The sequence below is a fragment of the Ahaetulla prasina genome, chromosome 3 (assembly GCF_028640845.1).
Source record: "Ahaetulla prasina isolate Xishuangbanna chromosome 3, ASM2864084v1, whole genome shotgun sequence".
In the NCBI taxonomy this organism is placed as follows: domain Eukaryota; kingdom Metazoa; phylum Chordata; class Lepidosauria; order Squamata; family Colubridae; genus Ahaetulla; species Ahaetulla prasina.
Genome location: NC_080541.1, coordinates 218082165 through 218105611, shown reverse-complemented (window position 1 = coordinate 218105611; position 23447 = coordinate 218082165). Strand labels below are relative to the sequence as shown.

Genomic DNA, 23447 nt, shown 5'->3' with positions numbered 1-23447 from the left:
CCAGTTTGGGCCTTCACCATAATTGTGTGCCCATACGGAACTCCCTACTGTCAATTCTCTTGTTTTGCCCGGTGTTGTTTTGTACCCGTCTGGTGTGTAGTTCGGGTTTAACCGGTCTAACGGGCATCTCAGCTTTCTCCCCATCAGTAGCTCTGCTGGGCTGCGGCCAGTCGCTACACAAGGGGTTCTGTGTTGTACCGCTAAGAAGGTGTCAATTTTTAATTGCCAATCCCCGGGTCTGATTCTGGACAATGCCTCTTTTGCGCTCCGGACGAAACGCTCTGCAAGGCCGTTTGTCGCAGGGTGGAAAGGCGCCGAGAGGACATGTCGGATGCCCTCCTCCGCCAAGTACCCCTCAAAAAGGGTCGCCGTGAACTGTGGCCCGTTGTCTGAAACGAGTGTGTCTGGTAACCCGTGTGTTACAAAAAGGTGCCGCAGGACTGAAATTACAGCCTCTGCGGTCATGGATTTCATTAGAATGATTTCCAGGCATTTGGAAAATGCGTCTACCACCACTAAGAATGTTTGGCCGTGGAAGGGCCGGCAAAATCGATATGGATTCGGGACCATGGGCCCTGGGGTTCCTCCCACTCGGGGATTGGGGCCGTTGGTGGTAGTGGTCTGGATTCCTGGCATGCTTGGCATTTCCCAACCCTATCGCTAATCTCCATGTCCATCAAGGGCCACCACACATAGCTCCTGGCTAAACCCTTCATTCTCACGATCCCAGGATGGCCTTCGTGCAGAAGTTCCAGAACTTTTTTCCGCAATTTCTCTGGGACCACCACTCTATCCCCCCAGAGCAGACACCCCCCTTGCACCGACAATTCCCCGCGCTTTTTACAAATTCCCTAAAACGCTCGCCCGGCGCAGCGGGCCATCCTCTTTGCACCCAACCCATTACAGTCCTTAATGTAATGTCCTTGTAAGAAGCCCGAGCCACCTCCTTGGAAGTGACTGGACCAGAGTCCAAAGAGTCAATTAACAAGACGGGTGTGCCTGGAGTGGGGTCTTCGATAGTCGCTGGTAAAGGGCATCTGCTCAAGGCGTCTGCATGCCCTAACTCCTTTCCTGGCCGATGTAGCAGTTTGTACGAATATGCAGCCAGAAAGATAGTCCATCGGGTCAATCTGGGCGAAAGTGCCACGGGCGTTGGGCGGTCGCCCGCCAGCAACCCTAGCAAGGGTCTATGGTCTGTGACGATTTCGAAGTCGCGACCGAAAACATATTCATGGAACTTCTTTACCCTGGAGACTATGGCCACGGCTTCCCTATCCAACTGACTATAGTTCCTTTCAGCTGAGGACATTGTTCGGGAGTAAAACGCTATAGGGGCTTCTGTGCCATTTGGCAGCCTGTGGCTGAGCACAGCCCCCACCCCGTAGGGGGATGCATCACAAACTAGCACCAATGGTAGTGTGCTATTGTATTGTATCAATAGGCTATCGCTAGACAGGAGGTTTTTTATTGCTTCGAATGCTCTAGCTTCCGCCTTTCCCCAAGACCATGCAGCATTTTTTCCTAGTAATTTGTGTAGCGGCTCGGCTATGGTAGCCTTGTTTTTTAAAAAAACCGCGTAAAAATTTACCAGACCCAAAAACGCCTGCAACTCTGTTTTGTTTTGGGGTGCGGGGGCCTTCCTGATTGCCCTAACCTTGCTCTCCGTGGGGTGGATCCCCTCCCTGTCTATCCAGTAGCCCAGGAATTCTACGGATCCTACCCCGATCTGGCACTTGTTTAATTTGACTTTTAAACCGGCGGACCGGAAAATACTTAAAACTTTTCTCAGTCGCACCCCAAGTTCTTCCATATTGTCGGCGGATACCAGTACGTCATCAAAGTACGGTACCACCCCGGGGAGCCCCTGCAGAAGCCGCTCCATTAAATTTTGAAATAATCCTGGTGCCACACTGACCCCAAATTGTAACCTGGTGCATTTGAAAGCACCCCTGTGCGTTACGATTGTTTGAGCTTCGGCCGTGCTGCTATCTACGGGTAACTGCTGATAGGCTTGGGCCAAATCTAGTTTAGCAAAAACCTGCCCCTGCCCTAACGAGTGTAGCAAGTGTTGTACCACAGGGACGGGGTAAGCGCTTTTTTGCAAAGCTTTGTTAAGCGTCGCCTTGTAATCGGCGCAAATCCTGACTGACCCGTCTGGTTTCACTGGGGTGACTATTGGCGTCTCCCACTTCGCATGATCGACTGGCACTAGTATCCCCTGGCTTACTAGTTTGTCCAGTTCCCGGTCAATCTTGGGCTTCAGGGCGAAGGGAACCCTCCTAGCCTTTAAACGGATAGGGGCAACTTGAGGGTCTAGATTGAAGGAGATAGGGGTCCCTTGTACTTGCCCAGGCAGTCTTTGAAAACGCCCTCGAACTCCTTCATGAGTTCGCCTTGAGGTCGACTTCATTTCGAAGACTCCGTCACTCCCATGCCCAATGCCCGAACCAGTCTAGTCCCAACAAACTCGGCAGAGTCCCATCAACGATGGTGATGGGCAGAGTTTTTCGAACTGTCCATACTTGGCGTGGGATGGTAGCCCCTCGGACAGGGATCCTGTTCCTTGATAGTCCTGCACTCGTAGCTTCTGTGGCGCAGTTTGCGTTTTGCGATAGCCGCAAGTTTTTTCTAAGTTGCTCCAGGACATGATCGTAATTGAAGATCCAGTGTCCACTTCCATTCGCACGGCACTCCTTCAATGAGTGTTTTAACAAAGATTTTTTTCTAGGCGTGTTGATGCCTGGCCCACTCACGGCGGTCTGATTCAACCGCCTTTTTCCCTTGACCAATCCCGGGCCGTTTCACGGTTCCCGCGCTTTGATTGGTCGGTTTGAATTTTTGGCGGGAAGGTTGGGGCGCTCGGCAGGCTTTCGTGATGTGCCCTTTTTTTTCACACTGCCGACACGTGGCATCCCTAAATTTGCAATGTTGCCATTGGTGTTGGCCCCCGCAACTCGCGCATTCGCCCCGGTCTTCCCTCTCCGGCCTCCCGGTGTGGAAGACTTCTTCCTCTTCCTCCTCTTCCGACTCGGCCTGGACTTCCTCGTTTATTTATTTATTTATTTATTTATTTATTAGATTTCTAGACCGCCCTTCTCCCGAAGGACTCAGGGCGGTGTACAGCCTTATTAAAACACATAGGTACACAATAAATTTAAAATACATTTAAAATGAAATATTTAACCGGCCAATTTAAAACTAAAAACGGTCAGACGACCGATATAAAACCCTAAACTATAAAATCACCATTAAAAACCCATAACTTAAAAAACTAACCCAGTCCAGCGCAGATAAATAAGTACGTTTTGAGCTCGCAGCGAAAGGTTCGGAGGTCCGGAAGTTGACGAAGTCCTGGGGAGAGCTCGTTCCAGAGGGCGGGAGCCCCCACAGAGAAGGCCCTCCCCCTGGGTGTCGCCAGACGACACTGTCGCGCCGACGGCACCCTGAGGAGTCCCTCTCTGTGAGAGCGCACGGGTCGGTGAGAGGTATTCGGTAGCAGCAGGCGGTCCCGTAAGTAACCCGGCCCTATGCCATGGAGCGCTTTAAAGACGCTCACCAACACCTTGAAGCGCACCCGAAGGCCACAGGTAGCCAGTGCAGCCTGCGCAGGATAGGTGTCACCGGGAGCCACGAGGCTCCTCTATCACCCGCAGCTGCATTCTGACCAACTGCAGCCTCCGGATGCCCTTCAAGGGAGCCCCATGTAGAGAGCATTGCAGTAGTCCAGACGAGACGTCACAAGGCGTGAGTGACTGTGCACAAGGCATCCCGGTCTAGAAAGGCGCAACTGGCGCACCAGGCGAACCTGGTGGAAAGCTCTCCTGGAGGCGGCCGTCAAATGATCTTCAAAAGACAGCCGAGCATCCAGGAGAACGCCCAAATTACGCACCCTTTCCATCGGGCCAATGACTCGCTCCCGACAGTCAGCAGCGGACTCAGCTGACTGTACCGGGATGCCGCATCCACAGCCACTCCGTCTTGGAGGGATTGAGCTTGAGCCTGTTTCTCCCCATCCAGACCCGACGGCTTCCAAACACCGGGACAGCACTTCGATAGCTTCATTGGGGTGGCCCGTGTGGAAAAGTACAGCTGGGTGTCATCAGCGTACAGCTGGTACCTCACACGAAGCCACTGATGATCTCACCCAGCGGCTTCATATAGATGTTGAACAGAAGGCGAGAGATCGACCCCGCGGCACCCCACAAGTGAGGCACCGCGGGGTCGACCTCTGCCCCCCTGTCAACACCGTCTGCGACCGGTCGGAGAGATAGGAGGAGAACCACCGATAAACGGTGCCTCCCACTCCCAACCCCTCCAACCGGCGCAGCAGGATACCATGGTCGATGGTATCAAAAGCCGCTGAGAGGTCTAATAGGACCAGGACAGAGGAACAACCCCTATCCCTGGCCCTCCAGAGATCATCCACCAACGCGACCAAAGCCGTCTCCGTGCTGTAACCGGGCCGGAAACCGGACTGGAACGGGTCCAGATAGACAGTTTCATCCAGGTGCAGGGGAAACTGATATGCCACCATACTCTCTACAACCTTCGCCGCGAAGCGAAGGTTGGAGACCGGACGATAATTACCGTTGTGGACCGGGGTTGTTTTCGCTGCCGCCCCTGGCGCGACCGGCTTTTGTAGTGTTTCTGCCGCTTGGGTAGACATCTCGTGAGCCCTTGCCTCGTCCAGGGCGATTGCGAGCGTTAGGTTGCTTCTGGACAGCAGCCGCCGTCGCAAACGGATGTCCCTGACCCCGCAAATTAGTTGGTCGAGCAACGCGTCTTCCAAGTCTCGGTACTCACAATGGTTCACGGCTTTCCTCAGTGCTGCCATGTACACACTGATGGACTCACCCTCTTGCTGCATGCGCTGCCTTAATTCGAACCGTTGAACGAATTTGGAAGGCGTTGGTGCATAGTGGGCTTTCAAAACGGTCTGCAGAGTTTGCCACGGTACCACTTGTACCGGCGTTGGCTCAGAAAGCGATTCCGCGGTGTCGAAAACCTCGGGACCGCAGTGGCTCAGGAAATACGCCCGTTTCCTGTTGTCCGAGACTCCTTGGAGCTTGTTGGCTTCGAGGAAACACTCGAAGCGAGCCATGTATGACCCCCATTTTTCTTTGGCTGGGTCGAATGGCGCTGGCGGTGTATAGCTGGACATCGTTGCTAACCGCCCTTATTTTGCTGGGTTCGTTCCTGGTGCTCTTTTGCCTCGAGATCCCACCCTCGTCGCCAGTGTTAGATTCGGGCAATAACGAGGCAGGAGACCAGATGAGTAACAACAGCTCTTTACTATATGGTGAACCCAGCGACCGCAAACGGTAAAAACCCCTCCTTATATACAGTTCAGCTGGAGGCTATCAGCCAATTAGCAACGTGCTATTTCCCGCTCTATTTTCCCTCCAAAACCCTTAAAGATACATTACAGGTGTGCATGGTTTTTTTTTAATCAAAACTAATCAGAGGCCAGGTGTAATAAAGTAACACATTGTTACAAGAAATTTTGGGGCCAAGTATTCTAAAGAACATAAGACAGTTGCTGGAAGCAGAGGTGAAGTTTACGTGATACAACATAAACATGATAAATATAAATTAAAACAGATGAAATGCTATAATCCCAAGCGTATGTCTCCCATCAGTAAAATTAAAATAATAATTTTCTTTAAATCTGGTTGCAAACAATTTTAAGCACCAAGGCCATCTTCTGAGTAAGCAACTACAGCATTGGTAGTAATAGGGAACATTGGGGAACATTTATTATTTGCTGCATTATGTTTAAAAGGCTCCATAAATAGGATCGGCTGCCTTGCCAATACTACATCAAATGTGAATTGAAACCCAGTAGAGCACTCTGAATCGCAAAACCATTCACTTAAATTAAAATTATCCCTCATATTGAAACAGCGGAGTTTCTTATAGTTGAGCCATTATCTATCGAATATTATGAAACTCATAAAACTGTCTGAAGCTAAAAGCCAGCAATGAGATGGAAAGATAAAGACACAGCAATAACCGAAGTATTTTCTGACTTTAGGTTTATTTTAAAGATTGATTCATTTTATCTCCTTATTTCCACAAAAATACCAGACTAAGTGGCCAAAGGTATTGTGGGAAGCCCCCTCCCCCTAAGAATGAAATATTTTGGGAAATATTAAAAAAGGCAGAATATTATATTTCCCTAAAGGAGAAATGGAGAAACATGTTTTGAGAGGCAGAAAGCAGCCCCCAGTCTTTCTTAACAGACCACAGCAGATGCCAGCACTTAAGGAGATAAAGAGCATATTGAAAGAGGAAGCCAACTATCTGGATGGCTCTATTCATAAGCAAAGCAAATATTGCAGGCAGAAATCCATTCAAGACAGGATATTTCGAAACTCCTTGCAGCAAAGTTTGACAGCTAACAAAAGCAGAATGGTGGGATTAGTACAGCAGCCCCTCACCCAAGATCCAACACAGGACAAAAGCCATTAGCCACAATAGGAATTGCCCAACATCCGGTATTGCCCAAACGGTATACGCAGAGGGTTTGGGAGGCCTGCAGAGTGCTCCTGGAGGCCAGGAAGGGCAAAAACTGGATGTGCAGAGGCCAAAAAATATTTTTTCTTGTTTTCCTTTTTGAAATCTTGATGCGTCTTATACTCCGGTGCTTCTTATATTCCAAAAATACAGTAATCTTGGCAATTCCAGCTGTGCATCTGAAAGGATTTCACCGTTCTTCAATTGAACAGATTGCTTTGCAAACAACAGAACCTCTCCTTCACTGAAGACCTTAGGATAGATGGCCCTACTGCAGTGAATTCCTGAGCAGGATACTAGGTTATATAAAGGTATTCTTTGATTTACAATGGTTCATTTAGTGACCATTTGAAGTTACAATTTCTTTCTTTCTTTCTTTCTTTCTTTCTTTCTTTCTTTCTTTCTTTCTTTCTTTCTCTCTCTCTCTCTCTCTCTCTCTCTCTCTCTCTCTCTCTCTCTTTCTTTCTTTCTTTCTTCTTCATTGGCCAAGCGTGATTGGACACACAAGGAATTTGTCTTCAGTGCATAAGCTCTTGGATATAAGCGATAAATCATGATTATAGTCATCATAAATACATTCATCATGAATCATAAGATACAACACTTAGCGATAGTCATGGGATACTAAATAAGCAATCAAATCATACTAGGAAACTAAATAAAATAATATAAATCGTAAAGTTACAAGCAACAAGATTATAGTCACAAGTAGAAAAGGAGATAGGTAATAGGAAGGATGAGAAGAATAATAGTAATACAGTAATACAAATAAGTAGTTTGACAGTGTTGTGGGAATTAGTTGTTTAGCAGAGAGATGGCCTGCGGGGAAACACTGTTCTTGTGTCTAGTTGTTCTAGTGTGCAATGGTCTATAACATGGGTAGTCAACCTTTTTATACCTACCGCCCACTTTTGTAGCTCTGTTAGTAGTAAAATTTTCTAACCGCCCACCGGTTCCACAGTAATGGTGATTTATAAAGTAGGGAAGTAACTTTACTTTATAAAATTTATAAAGCAGAGTTACAGCAAGTTAAAGCATATAATAATAATTACTTACCATTTAGTTTCACTTACGTAACGTGAACTAAACTTATGTGCGGGCGATACAAATAATATATTTTCAGAAATTTAAATTGCCATGGGGAATTTTATGAAAACCTAATGAAAATGTTTTTAAATAATGCTATGAATTTTTTTAAAAAGTCAATTAAATAAAAAAAAAGGAAAGTGCTTCAGTATTGGACAAAAACCCCTACCACCCACCATGAAAGCTGGAACGCCCACTAGTGGGCAGTAAGGGCCAGGTTGACTACCACTGCTCTATAACATCGTTTTGAGGGTAGACGTTGAAACAATTTATGTCCAGGAGTCTGTAGATATTTTCACAGCCCTCTTTTTGACTCGTGCAGTATACAGATCCTCAATGGAAGGCAGGTTGGTAGCAATTGTTTTTTTTCTGCAGTTCTAATTATCCATTAAAGTCTGTTCTGACTTGTTGGGTTGCAGAACCAAACCAGACAGTTATAGAGGTGCAGATGACAGACTCAGTAATTCCTCTGTAGAACTGAATCAGCAGCTCCTTGGGCAGTTTGAGCTTTCTCAGTCGGCATAGAAAGAAAGAACATTCTTTGTTGTGCTTTTTTGATATGAGGTGTCCATTTTAAGTCTTGCGATATGACAGAACCTAGAAACTTGAAGGTCTCTACTGTTGATACTGTGTTGTCTAGTATTGTAAGAGAGACGAAGAGATAAAAGAGATGAAATGATAGAAGGTATTGAAGCTACAGGAACCTTGGGGGCAAGTGACCACGCAATATTGGAATACAAAGTAGTAGAACAAAGTCAAACTAGAGTCTTGGACTTTAAGAGAGCTAATTTCAATAAACTTAGAGAGAGCTTGAGAAGGATTCAATGTATGAGAATCCTCAGGGGGAAAACAACTCAAGAAGCTTGAGAAATTTTGAAAAGTGAGATTATAAAAGCGCAGTCTAACACAATACCAATGAAGAAGAAAAATAATAGATCTCCAAAGAAACCAGCATGGATGCATAAAGAACTATCTGACAAATTGAAAGACAAAAAGGACAAATATAAAAAGTGGAAAGAGGGGCAAATAACTAAGGCAGAATATCAGCAAATAGCCCGAGCCTGTAAAGATGAAGTGAGGAAAGCTAAGGCTCACAATGAACAAAGGCTAGCGACAAAAGTAAAAAAGAACAAAAAAAGCTTCTTCCAACATGTTAAAAACAAGAAAAAAGTCAAGGAAACAATTGGCCCATTGCTGGGAGAAAGTGGCAAGAAGATGACAAGCAACAGGGAGAAAGCAGATCTACTTAACTCATATTTTGCATCTGTCTTTACACAAAAGGAAAAACAATCCAACCTATCAAAAACAGCACTACAAAAAACAGATTAGAAACACAAGTTAAAATAGGGAAGAAAATGGTAAGTGAACACTTGTCTACCCTAGACGAGTTCAAATCACCAGGACCGGATGGATTACACCCCAAGGTTCTGAAGGAACTGGCAGACGTGATCTCAGAACCACTGAACTATATCTTTCAAAGATCCTGGAGCACAGGGGAGCTGCCAGAGGACTGGAAAAGAGCTGATGTAGTTCCCATCTTCAAAAAGGGAAAAAAAACAGATCCAGGAAACTACAGACCTATCAGCCTGACCTCAATACCGGGGAAGATTCTGGAAAAGATAATCAAGCAACGAATCACCGAACACCTAGAAGCAAACAAAGTAATAACCAAAAGCCAACATGGGTTTGTCAAAAACAGATCATGCCAGACTAATCTTATCGCATTCTTTGACAAAATGACAAAATTAGTAGACCAGAGGAATGCTGTCGATATAATTTACTTGGACTTCAGTAAAGCATTTGATAAAGTAGACCATAACCTACTACTAGATAAAGTAGAAAAATGTGGGTTAGACAGCACCACCACCAGATGGATTCGTAACTGGCTGACCAACCGCACTCAACGTGTAGTCCTCAACGGAACTACATCCACATGGAGGGAAGTATGCAGTGGAGTACCCCAAGGCTCTGTTTTAGGCTCAGTACTCTTCAACATCTTCATCAATGACTTGGACAAGGGGATAAATGTAGAACTCATCAAATTTGCAGATGACACCAAGCTGGCAGGAATAGCCAACACTCCAGAAGATAGGCTCAAGTTACAGAAAGATCTTGACAAACTTGAACATTGGGCGCTATCTAACAAAATGAAATTCAACAGTGAAAAAAGTAAGGTTCTACATTTAGGCAAAAAAACCAAAATGCACCGGTACCGTATATGTGGTACCTTGCTCAATAGTAGTACCTGTGAGAGGGATCTTGGAGTCCTAGTGGATAACCATTTAGATATGAGCCAGCAGTGTGCAGCAGCTGCTAAAAAAGCCAACACAGTTCTGGGCTGCATAAACAGAGGGATAGAATCAAGATCACGTGAAGTGTTAGTGCCACTTTATAATGCCTTGGTAAGGCCACACTTGGAATATTGCATCCAGTTTTGGTCGCCACAATGTAAAAAAGATGTTGAGACTCTAGAAAGAGTGCAGAGAAGAGCAACAAAGATGATTAGGGGACTGGAGGCTAAAACATATGAAGAACGGTTGCAGGAACTGGGTATGTCTAGTTTAATAAAAAGAAGGACTAGGGGAGACATGATAGCTGTGTTCCAATATCTCAGGGGTTGCCACAAAGAAGAGGGAGTCGGGCTGTTCTCCAAAGCACCTGAGGGTAGAACAAGAAGCAATGGGTGGAAACTGATCAAAGAAAGAAGCAACTTAGAACTAAGGAGAAATTTCCTGACAGTTAGAACAATTAATAAGTGGAACGACTTGCCTGCAGAAGTTGTGAATGCTCCAACACTGGAAATTTTTAAGAAAATGTTGGATAACCATCTGACTGAGATGGTGTAGGGTTTCCTGCCTAGGCAGGGGGTTGGACTAGAAGGCCTCCAAGGTCCCTTCCAACTCTGTTGTTATGTTATGTTATGTTATGTTATGTTAAGAGGTGGTAGTATAGGAGGTTTTCTCTTAAAATCTACCATCATTTCTACGGTTTTGAGTGTGTTTAGTTCATCTGTCTCCTGTCTGCGACACAGTCCTTTCAGCAGTTCCAAGAAGGCTCCACAGTTATTTGCACCACTCAGGTGACCCTGCTGACACAGATAAACCTCCAGGTGACCTTAACGACTCACTAAAAGAATGCAAATGACCAGCTGTCTGCAAGGAGTATAAATTCTTCCATTCCCCATCATCCAGTCAAAGCTGAAGAAGCTTCTTGGATAAGAAGCAAAATGTCTTTAAAAAAAACCCAGAAAGTCCAGTTGCCTCTTGAAAAAGCACTTGTCTACCCTGGAGCCATCTTTGAACGTCTTCAGGGTTGCCACAGTGAAACTGAAGAGAGCTGTGGGAAAGGGAGCTGGGAGTAGAAATAGCTGCAGGAATATGTAGCCAAAAAACATTCTTTGGTCTGGGAACCAAGAACATTCTCACCAGCACCTGGAGGAGTGTGAATGAGGCCTTCAGGGGCTGGGAGAAGGATTTGATTGGGGCATGTGATAGCAGTGTTTATTGGCGGGAAGAACTTTGAATTTTGAATTGGGTGGGGGAAATCCAGGGACCTTCAGAGTTGGGTTTTCACCAGCCGTGCCAATAAGGTAAGGTTCCCCTCACACATATTATTGTGATCCAGGCCCAAGTAGGTAGTAGGAAACTCAGTCAGTGAAAAAACAAACTTTATTTGAACAGCTGAGAATTACTTCATTCCCAACATAGTTCAACTAAATTAAAGCAAATTCCTCCCAACACAAATTCCTCAGTCCTATCGCAAACCTCGGTTCAATTAGGCAAACTGCCAAAGGCCTTTCTTGGCAAACGTTCAGAAGTCACAAAAATAAATGCAAGAAGCTACCTGTAATGTATCTTTAAGAGTTTTGGAGGGAAATTAGAGCGGGAAATAGCACGTTGCTGATTGGCCGCTGCCTCCGACTGAACTGTATATAAAGAGGGGTTTTTCTGTTGTTCGCTGCTGGGTTCACTATAAACTAAAGAGCTGTTGTCACTCATCTGGTCTCCTGCCTCGTTATTGCCCGAATCTAACACTGGCGACGAGGGTGGGATCTCGAGGCAAAAGAGCGCCAGGAAAGAGCTGAGCTAACCAGGAATACGCGAACCCAGCAAAATAAGGGCGGATAGCAGCGATGTCCAGCTACACACCGCCAGCGCCATTCGACCCAGCCAAAGAAAAATGGGGGTCATACATGGCTCGTTTCGAGTGTTTCCTCGAAGCAAACGAACTCCAGGGGGTCTCCGACAACAGGAAGAGAGCGTACTTCCTAAGCCACTGCGGTTCGGAAGTTTTCGACACCGCAGAGTCGCTTTCGGAGCCAACGCCGGTACAGTCGGTACCGTGGCAAACCCTGCAGACCGCCCTTCGGGCTCACTACGCACCGACGCCCTCAAAATTTGTTCAAAGGTTCAAATTGCGGCAACGGATGCAACGAGAGGGCGAATCGATTCGTGTGTACATGGCAGCGCTGAGAAAAGCCGCCAACCATTGCGAATATCGAGACTTGGAAGACGCATTACTCGACCAACTCATTTGCGGGGTCAGAGACATCCGATTGCGACGGCGGCTGCTGTCCAGAAGCAACCTAACACTGGCAGTCGCCTTGGACGAGGCCAGGGCTCATGAGATGTCCACCCAAGCGGCAGAAACCCTGCAAACGCCGATCGCGCCGGGGACTGGGGCGAAAACAACCCCGGTCCACAATGAGGAAGTCCAGGCCGAGGAGGAAGGCGAGGAAGAGGAAGAAGTCTTCCACACCGGGAGGCCAGAGAAAGAAGACCGGGGCGAATGCGCGAGTTGCGGGGGACAACACAAACGACAAGACTGCAAGTTTAAGGATGCGACTTGTCGGCGGTGCGAAAGGAAGGGGCACATAGCGCAGGCCTGTCGAGCGCCCCAACCTTCCCGCCAAAAATTCAAACCGACCAATCAGAGCGCGGGAACGACGAAGAGGCCCGTGATTGGTCGATTCAAAAAAGGCGCGAAACTTAATCAGACTGCCGTGAGAGTAGGCCAAGCAGCCACGCGCCTTGAAAAAAAGATTTTTACTAAAACACACATTGAAGGGGTGCCGTGCCGAATGGAAGTGGACACCGGTTCATCGATCACGATCATGTCCTGGGACACTCTCGTGAAACGTTTGCCAGCCATCGCGAAGCGCAAGCTGCAACCACAGAAACTAAGGGTACAAGATTACCAAGGAAATCGCATCCCCGTCCGAGGGGTAACGTCCGTCCAAGTCAAGTATGGACAGCACAACAAGACCCTGCCCATCACCGTGGTCGACGGAACCTTGCCGAGCTTGTTGGGACTGGACTGGTTCCGGGCATTGGGCATGGGAGTGACCGGAGTCTTCCGAAACGACGTCGACCTAAAAGACGAACTAATGAAGGAGTTCGGGGACGTCTTCAAAGACTGTTTGGGCAAGTACGAGGGGACCCCGATCTCCTTTAACCTTGACCCACAGGTTGCCCCTATCCGGTTAAAGGCTAGGAGGGTTCCGTTCACCCTAAAGCCCAAAATTGACCGGGAGCTGGACAAACTAGTAAGCCAGGGAATACTAGTGCCAGTTGACCATGCAAAGTGGGAGACACCCATAGTCACCCCAATCAAACCGGACGGGTCGGTCCGGATTTGTGCTGACTACAAGGCAACGCTTAATAAAGCGTTGCAAAAGAGTGCCTACCCCGTCCCAGTAGTACAACACTTACTGCACTCTTTGGGGCAAGGCCAGGTCTTCGCAAAGCTAGATTTGGCCCAAGCCTATCAGCAGTTACCCGTAGATAGCAACACGGCCGAAGCACAAACGATCAGACACAGGGGTGCTTTTAAATGCACCCGGTTACAGTTTGGGGTTAGTGTGGCTCCAGGGTTATTTCAGAACCTAATGGAGTGGCTATTGCAGGGACTTCCCGGGGTGGTACCGTACTTTGATGACGTACTGGTATCCGCCGACAATCTAGAAGACTTAGGGGTACGGCTGAGAAAAGTTTTGGGCATTTTCCGGTCCGCCGGTCTCAAAGTCAAACTGAATAAATGCCAGATCGGGGTGGGATCCGTGGAATTCCTGGGCTATCGGATAGACAAGGAAGGAATCCACCCCACTGAGAGCAAGGTTAGGGCATGCAGACGCTTTGAGCAGATGCCCACTTCCAGAGACTATCGAAGACCCCACTCCGGGCACACCCGTCCTGCTAATTGACTCTTTGGACTCGGGTCCAGTCACTTCCAAGGAGGTGGCTCGGGCTTCTTACAAGGACATTACAATAAGAACTGTAATTGGTTGGGTGCAAAGAGGATGGCCCGCTGCGCCGGGCGAGCGGTTTAAGGAATATGTAAAGAAACGCGGGGAGTTGTCGGCTCAAGGAGGGTGTCTGCTCTGGGGGGATAGAGTGGTGATCCCGGAGAAATTGCGGAAAAAAGTTTTGGAACTCCTGCACGAGGGCCACCCGGGGATCGTGAGAATGAAGGGTTTAGCAAGGAGCTATGTGTGGTGGCCCTTGATGGACACGGAGATTAGTGACAGGGTAGGAAAATGCCAAGCCTGCCAGGAGTCCAGACCACTACCACCAACGGCCCCAACTCGAGAGTGGGAGAAACCCCAGGGCCCATGGTCTAGGATCCACATCGATTTTGCCGGCCCCTTCCATGGGCAAACATTCCTAGTGGTAGTCGATGCCTATTCCAAATGGCTGGAAATCATTCTTATGAGATCCATGACAGCCGAGGCCGTAATCTCAGTCCTTCGGCGGCTATTTGTAACCCACAGGTTACCCGACACCCTAGTTTCCGACAATGGCCCTCAATTCACAGTGACCCTGTTTGAGGGGTACTTGGCAGAAGAGGGCATCCGGCATGTCCTCTCGGCGCCGTTCCACCCTGCGACGAACGGCCTTGCAGAACGTTTCGTACGGAGTGCAAAGGAAGCATTGTCCAGAATCAGGCCAGGCGATTGGCAATTAAAAATTGACACCTTCCTAGCAGTACAACACAGAACCCCCTGTGTAGCAACTGGCCGCAGCCCAGCAGAGCTACTGATGGGCAGGAAGCTTAGGTGCCCATTAGACCGGTTAAACCCAAACTACACCCCAGACGGGTACAAAGGGACAAACGGTAAAACAAGAGAAATGACAGTGGGAAGTCCAGTATGGGCACACAATTACGGAGAAGGCCCAAATTGGGTAAAGGGGACAATCCTTGAAACAACCGGACCCAAATCGTATCGGGTAGAGATAGAGGATGGCCGGGTTTGGAAGCGCCACATAGACCAATTAAGAAAAAGAACAACCAAAAGTCCAGAGACAGGCCCTGACTATCCAATGTTTGAATCCACAGCTAACTCAAACCCGGGGCAAACGCGGGACTTATCTGAGTTCGATGAGGTCCAGCGACACCAACCGGTCCCTCCTGAAGAAAGCAGGGACGATTCTGCAAATAATCCAGGGCCGGATGGCCTGGAGGAGGAGCTGAGAGGAACAAACAGTCCCTCCGGCCAGCTCGACTCACTCCCAGAGAATGAATTGCGCAGGTCCGAAAGAGTTAGGAGACGCCCAGGCTACTTGCGTGACTACGTAGAGAAATAAGATGTTAATTTGATGCAAATAGGGGTAAAATGTTTTCTGGGAGGGAAGGAGTGTAATGTATCTTTAAGAGTTTTGGAGGGAAATTAGAGCGGGAAATAGCACGTTGCTGATTGGCCGCTGCCTCTGACTGAACTGTATATAAAGAGGGGTTTTTCTGTTGTTCGCTGCTGGGTTCACTATAAACTAAAGAGCTGTTGTCACTCATCTGGTCTCCTGCCTCGTTATTGCCCGAATCTAACACTACCAGCACTGTTTTCTGGCAAAGCCCAAACGCCGTTGCTGGTCTGTTTTAAGCCTTATAGGAGGAGCCAATCATCTCTTGGCCCTGCTCCTGAGTTGTCCTCTTTGCTTGAGCTACTCTTGCCTTCTGGCAGTTCTTCTCATGTGTGCATTAGGAACAGGCTCCTCCTGTTCCTCTGCCTCACTGCTATCAGTCTCTGGAAGCTCTGGAATCCGCACCTCACTCCCCGATGGCCCTGGCCCCACCTCAGCCTCACCATTGTCTGTTGCCAGCTCTGCAGGCTGCTGGCGGACCACAACACATATGTGCTAGTTGTTCCTGACTCTTGGGGGCAGTGCTCATCTCCGTTTCAAAGCCGTAGAGCCAGCACTGTCCGAAGATGTCATGTGGCCAGCATGGCTAAATGCCAAAGGCACACGGAACGCTGTTACTTTCCCACCAAAGGTGGTCCCTATTTTTCTACTTGCATTTTTTATGTGTTTTCGAATTGCTTGGCAGAAGCTGGGACAAGTAAAGGGAGCTCACCCCATTATATGCCACTAGGGATTCGAACTGCTGAACTGCCGACCTTTCAATCCACAAGCTCAGCATCTTAGCCATTGAGCCACTGCATCACCTACAGCTGTGCCAATATGACATGCCTAATAAATCTATACTTTGAGGAAACTTCTGGCCTTTGAATTTTGATTTCATTTGGACTTGGAACCCTGACATTACCTTTGAGACAGTCATAATTCAAGGACTAGCTGTTCTACTGTATCTGCTATGACCGAAGCCCAAGTAGTGATTACCAAACACAGTTCAGACCTGAACAAACTTATTTTATTAGAACAGCTGAGAATTAATTCATTCTCAGCTTAATCCAAAAGAAATTCTTCACAAACAGTCCTTCGGCCTTATCACCAACCTTTGTTGTCTTTGGCAGCTTGCCAAAGGCTTTTCTTGGCAAAAATTTTATTTTATTTTTTTATTTGCATTTATATCCCACCCTTCTCCGAAGACTCAGGGCGGCTTACACTATGTTAAGCAATAGTCTTCATCCATTTGTATATAATATACAAAGTCAACTTATTGCCCCCAACAATCTGGGTCCTCATTTTACCTCATTTAAAAATCCCACAAAGTTCAAAAGACACTGACAAGAAGCAATGGAATCAATGCTGCTTTTTTACAAAGAACCGAATGGCTCATTGCTGCTCTTTTAAGCCTTATGGGAGTGGCCAATCATCTTCTGGCCTTACTCCCGAGTCATCCTTTTTGCTTTAGCTGCTCTTGCCTTCTGGCAGCTCTTCGCATGTGTGCACTAGGAACAGGCTCCTCCTGTCCCTCTGCCTCTCTGCTGTCTGCCTGTAGAGGCTCCGGAGTCCGTGCATCGCTTCCAGATGGCCCTGGCCCCATCTCTGCCTCCAATGCAGAGCCCTCGTCCGGAACTTCCCCTAACTCCAGGACTGGCCCATTGTCTTCCCCAGCTTCCTCACTGTCCAACTCCGCTGCCAGGTCCGCAGGCTGCTGGCGGACCACAACAGTATCCAAGGTTCTTTCCCTTACAATCCATGGTTTCTCTTTCGTGGATTACTGCAACCCAATAATCTAGTAGATTTCTCAGCCCTCGTCACCATGTCATCTGATGACACCTCTACCCAATTGAATACTGAAGAACGGACATTGTCCCCAAAATAGAGGTGCTCCCCCCCTTATTTTAGCCTTTGACTTTTCCCATCTCCTAGTTCAATTGAGGTATTCTTTGTTTTAGTTTTTTATTGTTGCCACTTTAGTTTAAGTGATGATCAACATGCCATGACTGATACTTGCAACAAGATCTCAGCAGTGTCTGGAAGAGCCAAGGCAGTGGGCGATGACAGCTAATAAGCAACAACTAGTACTTACCGTTTTGTATGGCATAAATGCCTTGACTTGTATTCAATCCATGCCCTTTGATGCTGTCAGCGGAAGGAAGGCTTGAAAAACATGAATCACGCTTTCTCGTTTCAGGTGCCTTTTGTATTCCCCTGTACGTACCCTATGTCCTCACGGGAAGATGGGCCTTTGGAAAAAGCTTTTGCAAACTCTGGCTGGTGATGGATTATCTGTTGTGTACCACGTCAGTCTTCAATATCGTTCTGATCAGTTATGATCGATTCCTCTCGGTGACCAGAGCGGTGAGTTCTATTCTAGACATTTAAAAGGTTGACAAATGATTTTGATCTAATGCTGCATTCCTCCTCCTCCTCCCCCTCCTCCTCCTCCTCCTCCTCCTCCTCCTCCTCCTCCTCCTCCTCCTCCCCCTCCTCCTCCTCCTCCTCCTCCTTTTGTTTTTCATTATCCTGCCCTTTCTCTGGCTTCTCCTCCTCGTCTTCTTCCTCTTTCCTTCCCTCCACATCTTCCTCTTCCTCCATTTCCTTCTCTGTCTTCTTTTCCTTCCCTTCTTTCTCATCCATCTCTACTTCCTTCTCCTTCCCTCCTCTTACTCTTTTTTCTTCTCTTTTTCATTTTCATTATCCTGCCTTTTCTCTGGCTTCTCCTCCTCCTCCACATCTTCTCCCTCCTCCTTCCCTTCTCCTCCTCTTCATTTTTCTCTTGCTCCCTTTCCTTCTCCTTTTTCTTCTCTTCCTCCTCCTTCTCCTTCCCTCCTCCTCTTTCTCCTCCTCCTTCTCCTCCTGCCCCTTTTTCTCCTTCTCCTTCTTCTCCTTCTTCCTGCTCCTTCCTTCCTCCTCCTGTTCCTCCTCTATTTCATCATGTTCCAAAATCATAGATCAGTTGCTTCTCTAAAACCCAGTATGAAATATTGACAACATTTAATTTTTTTCCTGTGAAGAAAATCAGATCCAAAAACTAGATGGGGAAGTACTACTTTCCATTTCTTTTGGGAGCAGGCTGCAAGAAAAAGAGAGTGTCAGCTTTGGAAACCATGTTAGGCCGGAAGCTTCCATGCTGCCATTTTCTCATGTGTGGGAAAGTAGGAGGGGGGAATTTAGTAGAGGGATTGTCTTTAGACATAACAGCATTCTTCCTGTCGGTCAAGGTCAGTCAAGGAACACAGTACCTGACTCTGTGGTCTCTTCTCAAACTCCCAAAAGCTTTAATCAAAAACTGTCTACCATTGACCTCACCCCATTCCTAAGAGGACTATAAGGGGCGTGCATAAGAGCACAAAAGTGCCTACCGTTCCTGTCCTATTGTTTCCTTTCTTTATATATACACTTGTATGGTTGTTTCATGCTTATGTTATATATACTTAAGGGCCGTGGTAGCTCAGGCTGTAAGAAGCCTGTTATTAAAACACAGCAGCCTGCAATTACTGCAGGTTCAAGCCCGGCCCAAGGTTGACTCAGCCTTCCATCCTTTATAAGGTAGGTAAAATGAGGACCCAGATTGTTGTGGGGGGCAATAAGTTGACTTTGTAAATATACAAATAGAATGAGACTATTGCCTTACACACTGTAAGCCACCCTGAGTCTTCGGAGAATGGCGGGATATAAATGTAAATAAATTTTAAAAAAAATACTGTTGTGACAAATAAAAATAAAAAATAAAAAAAAAAGGTCAGGCCAGTCCTGCATCTGGAGGAGGAGTGGTCGGAGTGCTGTCTTGAGATGGGACAGATGGTGATTGGAGCATGTGATCGACTGAGGGGATGGTCTTGGGGGTTTTGATTTACTGAGGGAAAACCCCGAACCTCTCAGATTCGAGTTTTCCCAGATGTGCCAGTTTACCTATTCTAGTAAACAGAACTTTGAAAAATGCTGGCTGCGGAGTTTTTACTTGGAGTTGGGGTTTTTTTTCTGGAACGCTGACAAACAGATCAATCAAATCTCTTGCAGAGATTGACATTAGGTTGTTGTTGTTTTTTAAAAGCCCCATGTAGCCTGAAGGTGACAAACTGTCCATCGCCAATATTCGTGCCATCAAATAATTCCAGCTGTTTCGGGGCCAGCTGGTCAAGGGAAAGTGCTATTGCCAAAGTGGGGAGGGGAGAGAGGAAATCAGACAGGAGACCTGCAAGAGATGAAAGAGGAAGAGATTGATGTAGTTCCAAGCCACAGTCAGACTCAGTAATACAAACTATTTAGAGGAGAATCCAAGCCAGAGAGCAAGAAAAAAGTGCTCTGGAAAGACAGCAGTGAAGTAAAGTATGGTGGATCATGCAGAATATTTTGAAAAAGCAGATTAAGTTTACTCCGCAGTTCTTTCTACTAGGAATAATTATGGATTGTACAGCTATAGAGACTAAATTGATTTTGAACTTAATAACAGCCGCAAGGCTTTTGATTGCTCAATATTGGAAGAAAAAAGAATTACCTACAATTGAAGAATGGACACTCAAAGTATCAAATTTGGCAGAAATGGCAAAAATTTCTGCTTATTTGAAAGACTATACACAAGAAAAATATATTTTAGAATGGAAAATGTGGATTGATTATATTCAAAATAAGTATCAGATAAAAAAATATCGAATAGCATATGAGTAAATTTAGGAAATATTTTGTATTAGATTTATTTCTGAAGGAGAGGGGAATTGAGAGTGTGATTATGTGTGGAGTGACTAGAGATTATAATTTAGGAATTATTTTGGATTATGATTGTTAGTTTTGATACCCTGCATTTTGTTCTGGGAAGTCGGGGTGGGGGTAAGGGGAGGGAATTGGGGGGTCGAGGGTAGAGGATGGAGTGATGGTTAATGTACAGGGATTATTGAAGATGTATAAATATAATTAATGTAGGGTCGGGTCTGCCCAGTTACCATTTTAGAACGGTGGGGAGGGAGAAAAGAGGAGAGAGTAGGAGGTAGGAAAGAGGAGAAGAGGAAGGAAGAGGGGTAGAAGAGGGAGAAGGAAGGTGTAGGGTGGAGGGAGGAGAGGATGTAGATAAGAGAAGGAGAGGAAGGTCTGGAAAGTAGAAGAAGGTAGAAGAGGGAAGAGTGTTAAAAAGGGGGGTGGTGACTGGGCAAGCCCGACTAATTGTGTATACCTGTACATTGGATGAGCTGTTTGATATGATTGTAAAAATAAAACTTTTTTATGAAAAAAAAAAGAAAGAGAGCAGTGAAGCTAGTGCTGAGGTAAATACCTTGAAGCTGAAGTCCGAATACTTTGGCCGCCTAATAAAAAGAGAGGACTCATTGGAAGAGACCCCGATGTTGGGAAAGACTGAAGGCAAAAGGAGAATGATGAATGAACATGAATTTGGGCAGACACGAGGAGACAGTGGAGGGCAGGGAGGCTTGGTGTGCTGTGGTCCATGGGATCACTAAGAGCCAGACACAATTTAGCAACTGAACCACAACAAGATAGATGGATGGATAGATGAGAGAGAGAGAGAGAGAGAGGGAGGGAGGAGAGGATGTAGATAAGAGAAGGAGAGGAAGGTCTGGAAAGTAGAAGAAGGTAGAAGAGGGAAGAGTGTTAAAAAGGGGGGTGGTGACTGGGCAAGCCCGACTAATTGTATATACCTGTACATTGGATGAGCTGTTTGATATAATTGTAAAAATAAAACTTTTTTATGAAAAAAAAAAGAAAGAGAGCAGTGAAGCTAGTGCTGAGGTAAATACCTTGAAGCTGAAGTCCGAATACTTTGGCCGCCTAATAAAAAGAGAGGACTCATTGGAAGAGACCCCGACGTTGGGAAAGACTGAAGGCAAAAGGAGAATGATGAATGAACATGAATTTAGGCAGACACGAGGAGACAGTGGAGGGCAGGGAGGCTTGGTGTGCTGTGGTCCATGGGATCACAAAGAGCCAGACACAACTTAGCAACTGAACCACAACAAGATAGATGGATGGATAGATGAGAGAGAGAGAGAGAGAGAGAGGGAGGGAGGGAGGGAAAGAGAGAGAGAGATGATAAATAGACACAGAGAGATAGATATGAGAGACAGAGAAAGAGAAAGAGAATAAATAGATAGACAAACATAGACAGGCAGACATAGACAGACAGACAGAGAGACAGACAGATAGGCAGTGGTGGGCTTCAGCCAGTTCGCACCACTTCGGGAGAATCAGTTGTTAACTTTCTAAGCAGTTTGGCAAACTGGTTGTTGGAAGAAATCATTAGGGCAGAGAACCGATTGTTAAATTACTTGAATCCCATTACTGCAGATAGGTGATAGAGATGATAAATAGACACAGAGAGAGAGAGAGAATAAAAAGATAGACAGATATAGACAGACAGATAGGTGATAGAGATTGATGACAGATAGATAGATAGATAGATAGATAGATAGATAGATAGATAGATAGATAGATAGATAGATAGATAGATAGATAGATAGATAGATAGATAGATAGATAGATAGATAGAGATGGAGATGATAAATAGACCCAGAGAGATGGGGAGAGAGAGAGAGAGAGAATAAAAAGATAGACAGACATAGACAGACAGATAGGTGATAGAGATAGATGACAGATAGACAGACAGACAACAGATAGATAGATAGATGAGAGAGAGAGAGAGAGAGATGAGATAGATAGATAGATGGATAGATAGATAGATAGATAGATAGATAGATAGATAGATAGATAGATAGATAGATAGATAGATAGATAGATATTTCTAAACTCTCTCAGTGAAGAAGAACTGATTAGTACAGTGTTCTTGGAGAAGGAATAGAATCAAAACATTGATGTAGCCTTTTTCAGCTGAAATTCATTCAGCCAGGAACCTGAACATTCCTTGCTGCTATCGGATTTCTCTACCCCACCTCCAACATTTTCTGATGCAGAAAACAATTTCATACAAAACGTTCTTCTGGGAACATCCAATTGCAAAGACTTCTTTTAGAGGAACACACATCTAAAACATATTGCATTCTGGAAAATAATCACTTGCAGAATATGCATGCATATTACTGGCCTTTGATTGTAACAATAAATGTGATTGGATTTGAATATGCATACATTAAAGTAAATAGACCAAGTCTTTATATCTTTGTGGAAAAGTGGACTAATTTTCATATTAATGTGGAACTACTGCAGTGATAGGACATACTTTATTTAATATTAGATACAGGTAGTCCTTGACTTATTGGGACCAGAAACTCCATTGCTAGGTGATGCAGATGTTAACTGAGTCACATTTGATTTTATTACCTTTTTGGTGCAGTCATTAAGTGAATTACAGTCATTGTGGTGGCACAGTGGTTGGAATGTGGTACTGCAGGCTGTCACTACTCACTGCCAGAAGTTCTATCCTGATGGGCTCAAGGTTGACTAAGCCTTCCATCCTTCTGAGGTGGGTAAAATGAGGATCCAGATTGTTGGAGGCAATAGGCTTAGAGAGGGCTGTAAAGCACTGCGAAGCGATATATAAGTCTAAGCACTATTGAATTACTATTAAGCAAATCACACGGTCTTTAAACGAATCCAGCTTCCCACAATGGCTTGTTTGTCAGAAGACCCCCTGGGAAGATTGCAAATGTCAATCACCTGACCCTGGGATGCTGCAAATATATGCTGGCTGACAAGTGCCTGAATCACAATCAAGTGACTGAGTGGGTGCTGTGACGGTCATAAGGGCAAGGAGCTGTATAAATCACTTTTTTCCATGCTGTCATAACTTCAAATGAATGGTCATAAGTTGAGGACTATCTGCTGGTAGGAAACTGAGTGAAAGCAAAGCAGACACCTAAAGGCCAGTGGTGGGTTTCTACCGGTTCGCCCCAATTCGGACGAACCAGTAGCGGAAGTGGCAGGAGGCTCCGCCCACCCACCAGACGTCATCACGGACGCTCTGCACATGCGCAGAAGGTCCGAACTGGTAGCGAAGGTAAGTGAAACCCACTACTGCTAAAGACCTCCTTCTTTGATAGGTGGCCCTTCTACTTAATAATAATAATAATAATAATAATAATAATAATAATAATAATAATAATAATAATAATAATAATAATAATAATAATATTTTAATTTGTATACCGCCCTTCTCCCGAAGGACTCAGGGCGGTTAACAGCCAAATAAAACAACAATCAAAACATATACTATACAACTAAAAACAATAGCTAAAAAACTTATTTAAATTTGGCCCA

General features: G+C 45.9%; 1 protein-coding gene across 1 annotated transcript in view; it reads left to right on the top strand.

The window, feature by feature from the left end:
• Nucleotides 1–23447, top strand: part of HRH3 (histamine receptor H3) — a 58503-nt gene that overhangs the window by 25459 nt on the left and 9597 nt on the right. The window contains exon 2 of the mRNA XM_058178701.1: nucleotides 17419–17585. Within this exon, the coding sequence (XP_058034684.1) occupies nucleotides 17419–17585 (167 nt within the window). The remainder of the gene's footprint in view (nucleotides 1–17418; nucleotides 17586–23447) is intronic.